Raw genomic sequence first — 8,551 nt, 5'->3', positions numbered from 1 at the left:
GGCGTGTAAGTCGCCTGTAGAGTTGTGGCGTCCCCGCAGCCTGAGCGAGCTGAACTGGCCACGTACTGGGGCTCTGACCCGAAAAGTGTGGGGTCACACCCCGCAGGGGGCGGGCACAGGAGTTACCGGTGGGCGCTGGGGAGTCTGGAAGGCACTGGGAAGGACTGGGGACACTGGGTGGCTGAGCTTCGGGGGTATCCGGCTAAAGCCAAGCCACCCTGCCCTCGGAGGCATGGTACACCCTTGACCCAACCATCCCCAAAGTTTGGCCCGTGGAGGGGTGTTGGGGAGGGGCTGAAGGGCAGCACTCGCTGCAGGGCTGGCGTTGCGGGCGCAGATGCCAGTGCTGGGAGCTGGCATTCCAGGTGCCGGGAGCTCAGATGCATCCCTGGCTTCAGAGATGTGCCGTGATCATTGATCTGGCTTCACCGCGCTCAGAGAAGGAGCTGCCGACTCCTACTTGTCACGTCAAATCCCCATCTGCCACTGCTGTCGGTCATCATGAGATGTTTAATGCACACCTTTGCTTCTTGCATTATATTTTTTAATTGGTTTATTAGTAAAGTAATTAAAAGTTGGGGCTTGGGAGCTCTGGAGAAAGGGTTGCCTTCTTGTAAGGGTAAGCCTGAAGGACGAGAGGTTAGAAAGTGGTCTGTGCATTTTTTATTAATGAAGTCTCCAGGACAGCGCAGATGCTTCGCTTGCTGACTTGCTGTTCCTTTTAGGAAAGACACGTCCGACTGGTCGGAATCGGCTAATGGATCTCTGCAAATGGATGCTCTCTCCTTGGAGTCCGCCAGCAAGGAAGCCTATTTCAGCAGAGTAGAAACATTCACCATATCCTTTCTGATGCTGAACTTCCAGCTGTCCCCCACCCTTTTTGCTGTCACCTTCCCCGTGGCTTCCTGGCAGGCTCCATCTTCTCAGAGGCTTTTCTTCTGTGGCCAAATAAACCCTGGCCAAAGCTTCGACTGTTTAACCCGTAATTTACTGGGTTTTATCCTTAACGTGAGCACCCGCTGAAGTGGGCGGGCAAACCCCACGAGCTCTCGCCCCTGGTTTGCGCCAAGTACGGCTGGACCAATGTGGAGTGTGACATGCTGAAGTGCTCCAGCTGCCAGGCCTTCCTCTGCGTCAGCCTGCAGCTCGCCTTTGACTTCAACAAGTGTGCGTATGCTGGCGTCCTGCGGGTACAGGGGGTGGGCTGTAGGTTTTTTGGGGGGGGGTTGCCTTGCTGTGTGTGTAAATGACTCCCCTAGTCTTGTCCTGGGTGGCGCTGGGTGTTTGTCTCTGAAAGTAAAGTGCAAGTCACATAAGTTTCCTTTAGTTTGTGAGAACGTAGTAAAACTTCCTGCTCCTGTTGTCAGAGGTGGGTTAGAATAGAATAGTTCCAGTTGGAAGGGATCTGTGACGATCATCTAGTCCAACTGCCCGACCGCTTTGGGGCTGACCAAAAAGTTGAAGCATGTTATTAAGGGCATTGTCCAAATGCCTCTTAAACACTGACAGGGATGGGGCATCGCCCACCTCTCCAGGAAGCCTGTTCCAGGGTTTGACCGCCCTCTTGGTAAAGAAATGTCCCCTGATATCGAGTTGAACCTTCCCCTGATGCAGCTCTGAACCATTCCCACGTGTCCTGTCACAGGATCCCAGGGAGAAGAGATCAGCTCCTCCCTCTCCGCTTCCCCTCCTCAGGAAGCTGTGGAGAGCAATGAGGTCGCCTCTCAGCCTCCTTTTTCTCCCAACTAGACAAACCCAGAGCCCTCAGCCGCTCCTCAGGGGACATTCCTTCCAGCCCCTTCACCAGCTTTGTTGCCCTCCTCGGGATGCGCTCGAGTACCTTCACATCCTTTTTTTAAATTTTGTTTCCCGACTGCTCGATCTGCTGCTCTGATCCGCCACTAAATTTTTCTAATCTGGGCTGTTGGTGGCTGCTGGTCACCAAGTCAGTCCGTTCAAGTGGTCGCATTGTGTAATTTAATTAATAAACTCCTCCACTGCCCTCTTGGACTACCAGCAGCAAAGCTCCCCCTCGTGTTGCCCTCACCGAGCTCCTTGCCCAGGCCCAGCACCAGCTTCCTTCCCCTGCCCGCAGAGCGTCGGCCGCTCCTGAGGCTGTGTGGCGCAGACAGGGAGCGGTAACAGCTCCCGTCTCTCCCGCGTTGGACAACGCGGGGCTGAGAGCGTGGCAGGAACGCCAGCCTCCGTGGTGTGAGTGTCGCTCGTGAGCCACAGGATAGCGATAGCCTGTGCTTCATCGCCTGCCCAGACATTCACTTTCCTTTACCTGCATCTGTCCTCTGCAGAAAGGCGTTTATTACCCCACCACAAACAAGTGTCATCTCCACTTCTCAATTTGCTTGACGGCAAGTCCCTGCTCTTGTTATCTGGAAGGTAGCAGAGAGCACAACCCTGACGTCTGACGAATGCAGCGTGGGTAATGGGGAGCTGCCTGAGCATTTCCTTTTGGGTCGCTCTGAATATTGACGTCCGCTGTTTGTTCAGACTATCTTTTTTAAATAAACCTTGGCCTAATTACTCTGTTGGTGACCGCACTGGTTTAGGAAAATCTAAAATAATCAGAAGAAGGGTGTGAAAACTAAATTGAAAAATAAATTATTTGGTTCTGAAAGGTGTGAATAAATTAAGTATCCGATCCTTTTTTTAGGAAGCTTGATTTCCAGACATGGCTGCGATTTGGCCCCTACAGCCAGGGTGGAGGGGTCAGGCGAGTTAGCTAGGGACTGGCAGCAGCCCAGAAGGTAAAACTGGCAAGAGCAGGCGGTCCCTGTGCCGGTGGTTGGTTTGAGCTGTGTTTCCACTGCACTGCCGTGCAGCGTGGCAGGCTCCCCTGCTCTGCAGTCACCGTGCCTGGGAACGGGAGGGGATTTTGGTTGCAGGGAGGTGGAACCGCTCTGGTGACGCTTGCTGTTGTGGAGATAACCCTTTGAGCCAGCCTGCCTTCGCTGCCGCAGGAACCACCGCTCTGTGGTTGCCTGCGGGGAGGCTGGAGGTGCGGCAGCTCCTTTTGGTGGAGAGGGAGATGAGGCTGAGGTGAGAGCTTCGGGTTCTGCAACCTACAGCCTCGGGTGGCATCCATCACCCAAGCCATGCTGAACGGGAGGAGAAGGGAAGCCCTCGTAGCCTGGTGCCTTCCTCTCCTGGTTTGGTTCTCCCAGCCATTCCCTGAGGAGGTGGCTCCGCAGGGGAGTAGAAGTGAGCTTTGCCTTGCAGATAAGGAGCGCTGTGTGGAGCTGAAGAAGGCCTTGTGCACTGCTCATGAGAAGTTCTGCTTCTGGCCGGACAGCCCCTGCCCAGGTTGGTGTCTCAGAGCCCGGCTAGTGCACATGTCCAGCATTATTCCCTTTTTTTCTCTCTTTCTGTCTCTGCTCTTGTCTCCCGTGGTAGGAATTGTGGTTTCTCTTCAAGTTCTCAAAGCAGGCAGTGTCATCACAGTCCCCTTTTTCCCTCTGGGGACAATGAAACACACAGTGGCAAAGCGACATCTCTGAGCAGCCTCAGCAAATAAACGGGGCCATGGCTGGAGCCCCAGGCCGGCCTGTACCCAGCCTCTCTTAACCTCTGTGTGCCTCTAGGGCAGTTAAAATGCTTTTTGGGTTGTAACTGGGAGGGGACAGAGGAGGCTGGGTGACACGGGATGCTCAAAGGGCAATAGATCTCATCTTCAGAGCTGTGCTGCACAGGGATGGGTGGTTGCAAAGGAAAAAGGCTGTGCTCAGCTTTCCTTTAAAAGCCAAGTAGACCGTTATGGGGAGACGTTGGCTGGATTCATCTCCTCCCTTGCCCTGCGGGATAAGGAGGGGGTGGGAAGGCTGGTGGCACAGCTCAGGCCTCCCGCGTTTGCTTTCGCCAGATCGCTTTGCCATGTTGCTGGTGGATGAGCCCAGAGCCCTTCTCCAGGACTTCCTGGACCGCTTTCAGAGCCTGTGTCAGCTGGAGCTGCAGCTGCCCTCCCTCAGACCAGAAGACATGAAAAACATGGTGAGTTCCCATCTGCTCCTGAGATCGGGTGCGTTCAAGTCCCCAGCGACGATGCCAGGCACGCCTGTGCTGTGCAAACCCTGACCGAAACGGTTGCAAGATTCACATTGGAGACTTCAGTTTGCGTGTGTGAGTGGTCTGTCATTGCCTTGGCTTTCTCCTCGGATGTTCCCCACGTGGTGGTTTCACCTGGTGTTTCTGGAAGCACGTAAAAGGGAGTTTGGAAAGGCTTATCTGCCGTGCAAGCCCTTGACCAACGCAGGCACAGCTGGCTCATGTCACCACGATGTTGCCGGTGGGAAGTGGGCTGTAGTGTCCGGTTTCCACTCTGTGCCTTTCCTGCCGTGCGTGGTGCTCTCTGGTGTCTGGCCGAAGTGATTTGGGGTCCCACAGACTCCTTTGGGAGCTCTCCCTGGCAGCTCCCACCCTTGTTTGTTACCTCCAAGCACTCCATGAGATGCGGCAGCCTGTGGATCGCCCCTTTAGCTGGGATCCCACAAGACTGGAGACAGTCATCGCGTTAGGTGGGATCGGGAGTTTGGGGTGCCAGAGGCTGCCCCGCAGCAGAGGTGTGGGCAGAGGCCTGTGAAGGTGAGGGAGGCCAGGGAGTGCGGTACAGGGGGGGGCCACTCGTACGAGGCAGTCATGCGAGGAGGCTCAGCAGGCAGGAGGGAAGAGCAGGAGCTACGGCACAAGAGGCTGGAGCGTAGCTGCAGCCAGGAGCAAGTGTGGGATTGCCTCCTCGTAGGGACCTGGCCAGGCCCTGCTCTACTCCAGCCAAGTCTGGCTTGTTGGGCACTCGCTCGCTGGGAAACAGATGGCTCTCGGCAGCGAGAAGCTGTGTGGGAACCGGGGAACTCTTCATCCATTCAGCAGAAATCGCAGAGGTGTTTTACGTTTGCCACCGTGGGCTGGCTGAGCTGTGAAACCCAGCAGAGCCCCCGAAGAAGAGACTGCATAAAGCCAACGGATGTATCGCATCTCCACATCTAACTCCCCAGCTGTCCCACTAGCAGCAAGGTCTGGAGCCCGACTGACAGCCTCCGGGGACTCTCTTTTCTCGCTGTGCCTCAGGAATGGCCCCAGAAGTGCTCGCGGTTTGCCTGAGCACAGGCAAACACAGCCCCTGCTGCCTCCCTGGGATCAGAGGGACAGACGGGGGCTGTTTGGGCTCGTGCTTGCTGTGAGCGGCAGAGCTGTGACCTGCTCCGCTGTCCCCACGCGTGCTCGGGGGAGCAAATGGTGCTTGAACCGAGTCCACGCAACGGGTAGAGTCAGACGGGCACAAGGCAGGAGGAAGCCATCGCTCTGTGTGGCTTTTGCCTGTTAACCAGAGTAGAAGTGCCGAGGGTGCTAGCTCACACCCTCACACCCAGCCCTTTCAGGGAGTGAAAAAGGGGGTTTTGTCCATGTAGGACGTGGCTTGTGAGTAGAAGCAGTGTATTTTGTCAGACTGCCTCTGCCTGCCAGCTCTGCCACCTTTCTCTGCCCCGCAGTCCCTGACAGAGGAGAAGATCAGTCTGCTCTTCCAGCTGATCGGGGAGGAACTAGAGCACAAAACGGAGGGAGAGAAACCACCGATGAAGTTTGCCACGGAAATCCTGCAAGCGCACGTTCCTGCCTGCGTCCTGGCTCTGTGCGGCTGGACTTGCAGGTGGGTAGTGGTGTAGGATTGATACTGAAGTGTCTGCCGCGCTTTGTGGTTCCTGGTGAAACCTGTCAGAGGCTGGAGGAATGCGGATGTCCCTCCTGTGAAATGTTCAGTATCCCCTATTTCACTATTTTATTATCTCCAGCCGTTAAAACTGACAGACTTCCAGAAACCCCAGTGCAGAGCTACCTAATCTAAAATAGATGTCTTCCTGAGACGGCAAAGAGTCTGAAACAACTGAGCTGTCGGTTGCCCCGCTCGTTGCCAGTTTAGATGTTGAAGTCAATCCCTGAAATGTCATCCTCAGTAACGCTTTCATTGCTTGTCAGGCCTGCGGGAAGGGAGGGAAGGTTCGTGACCTGACGGTTCGCGGCTTCCCAAAGCGTGTGCTGTGAGCAGAACAGCCACGCGCTTTGTGCCTGAGGCAGCTTCATGGAGGTGAAGCGATCTCTTACGGCGCAGGCTGGAAAAGGGCTTACGGTGGGGAAGAGCAGAGCTGCCGCTGTGGCTGGGCAGTTCGGGGCCTGAGGATGGGGACGCTCTCGGCTGATATGCCACAACTGAGTGTGCTCCTGCTTCACGGCAAGCCACAATGTAACCGAGCCAGTTTAAATCAATGCTATAGATGGGTTTTAATGGACTTGTTTTACTTCTTAGTACACAGGGCTACAAAAACAGTAAGTCTGTGCCTCAGCCCAGGGGTACTGATGTCTTGAAACGTGCTGGCTCAGGTACCTGTGACTGAGACCGTTCTTGTGCTCTGCCGAATACCCGCATCTCTTCTGAAAGCTGCGATTTTGGGGAAGGGCCCACATTCGTCCCTGACCTTCTCTTGTGACTTGGCTCTGTCCCCGCAGTGCTGCGTCTGGCTCCGTGCACCTCTCGGTGATCACCTGCTCCCGCTGCATGAGGAAGGTGGGACTGTGGGGCTTTCACCAGCTGGAGTCTGCGGGGCCGGAGCTGGACTCCTGCGGCCCGAGCGGCGCTCCGCCGGCATCCGCCGAGCGCTTACCACTCGTGCCCACGTCTCCGCGCAGGATGCTCACGCGGAGCCAAGACACGCTCCCTCCGGGCTCTGAGCAGGTATGGCCCAGCTCAGCCGGCCCGTGAGCTTGGGATGTTGGGGTGATACAGGAGCACGCAGGAGTCGACACTGATGTGGTTTGGGTGTCCGCTGCCTTTTACTCTGAAAGAGGCTCATCTTGGTGCCGTGTCTTCAGCCATGGGCAACTTCCAACAGATGTGGGTTGCTGCTGCCTTTACCCCTGCCCTTTGCAGCTCTCTGTCCTCCCCTCCCTCAGCCCTCCTGCGGGAGGGCAAAAAAAGGGCCTTTCCAGCCAGGGTACTGAGGCTTGTCTAACTCGGGATGCTCCAAATCAGGGGCTGCCTTCACCCGAGTCCAACTAGACACATCTAAGATGCTCCTGGTGTGAAGGGAAGGTGGCACGACTCCTGCCAGAATGGCGGAGAAGGCTTTGATCTCTTGTTTGAGCTGGGCAGGGCCCCCCTGTCCGCTTCAGGCAGAGGACATGCTGGTGACCAGAGGAGCTTTATTAATTCCTTGTTCTTTCCCCACTGGCAGCACGAGAAGAGCCCGTCCCCGGCCATCTCTCGCCCACGGGGTTGGGACTCTCCCATCCCCATGGACCGGGGTGAGTTGGAGGTGGCCAGCCCCACTTTGAGGAGCCGCCCCGTCACCCGCAGCATGGGGCAGGGGGACAACGTGGAGGTGCCATCCAGTCCTCTCCGCAAAGCCAAGCGGGCACGGCTCTGCTCTTCCGGCAGCTCAGTGAGTGACCCGGGTGCGGGTGCAGGGAGAGCCTGGGTGGGGAGGAGAGAGATCTGGGCAGGGTGCTACTGATCCAGGGACCAGTGTTGTCCCTGTAGCGCAGCACTGGGCCAGCTCAGGGCTGGTGTTTAGACACGGAGAGGGTTTTATTGTGTTGTTGGGATCTGTTTTAAACCATGCTGTCACTGTCCTCCTTTATCGTCATCTGCTCCCCTACCCAGGACACTTCTTTGAGGAGCTTCTTTGACCCCAGCTCACAGCATCGCGACTGGTGTCCCTGGGTCAATGCAGTGGAGGCAGGAGAAGCCCTGGAGGATACCGTGACCCAGACGGAGAAGGAGCCTGCAAAGGCAGAGCCAGGCTGGCGAGTGGTACTGAACACGCTCCTCGCCACCAGAAAGTGCGACAGAGTGCCTGAGATGGAGCCTGTGGTGAGCCTGCGGGATCCCCAGCCCCGAAACCAAGTGCTCAAACACCGCTTCCTCCAGCCTTGCCCAGGGATGAAAGCCTTTTGGGCAGAGTTTGGGGTAGATGGGCTTCATTCGGGCTAAATGCAAACCCAGCTGGGTGGCAAGGACCAAGCATGTGTCTGCGGAGTCTCAGCTTCCCCTCGGGCTGCGCTGGCGGCCTCTCGGCTGGGTCTCATCCGTTACAATGATGTGTTGTGTGCAGATCTGCTCAAGGGCTGCTATAAATAACAGCCTTTCCCGAGCGGCTCAGCGCTGCCCGAGATCCAGTTTCATTTCACGTCCCGATAGAGAGCTCCTGACCCTCTCTGCAGACATCCTGACCACTGGCTCCTGCGGCTGCCAGCCCCGGGCTGTTGGACCGGTGGGTTTGCCGAAGCAGGGGAGCGGAGCTGAGGCCACAGCCCCCGCTCAAGGGCTGCTATAAATAACAGCCTTTCCCGAGCGGCTCAGCGCTGCCCGAGATCCAGTTTCATTTCACGTCCCGATAGAGAGCTCCTGACCCTCTCTGCAGACATCCTGACCACTGGCTCCTGCGGCTGCCAGCCCCGGGCTGTTGGACCGGTGGGTTTGCCGAAGCAGGGGAGCGGAGCTGAGGCCACAGCCCCCCCGAGCGGCGCGGCTGGGGGGGGGGGGGGGGCG

The 8,551-nt window shown here is 56.9% G+C and overlaps 1 protein-coding gene across 1 annotated transcript in view; it reads left to right on the top strand.

The window, feature by feature from the left end:
• The first annotated feature begins 730 nt into the window (after nt 1-730).
• The window catches only part of ZC3HC1 (zinc finger C3HC-type containing 1), an 8,896-nt gene continuing 1,075 nt past the window's right edge, over nt 731-8,551 (top strand). Inside the window, exons 1-8 of the mRNA XM_019472978.1 lie at nt 731-837; nt 1,017-1,167; nt 3,235-3,318; nt 3,875-4,002; nt 5,499-5,656; nt 6,511-6,736; nt 7,236-7,442; nt 7,664-7,873. Coding sequence (XP_019328523.1) covers nt 772-837; nt 1,017-1,167; nt 3,235-3,318; nt 3,875-4,002; nt 5,499-5,656; nt 6,511-6,736; nt 7,236-7,442; nt 7,664-7,873 — 1,230 coding nt within the window. The 5' untranslated portion in view covers nt 731-771. The remainder of the gene's footprint in view (nt 838-1,016; nt 1,168-3,234; nt 3,319-3,874; nt 4,003-5,498; nt 5,657-6,510; nt 6,737-7,235; nt 7,443-7,663; nt 7,874-8,551) is intronic.

The sequence above is a fragment of the Aptenodytes forsteri genome, unplaced genomic scaffold, assembly GCF_000699145.1.
Source record: "Aptenodytes forsteri isolate BGI_AS27 unplaced genomic scaffold, ASM69914v1 Scaffold310, whole genome shotgun sequence".
Lineage (NCBI taxonomy): Eukaryota > Metazoa > Chordata > Aves > Sphenisciformes > Spheniscidae > Aptenodytes > Aptenodytes forsteri.
Note: the sequence above shows the minus strand (reverse complement) of the source record. Positions and strands in the feature narration are given on the sequence as shown.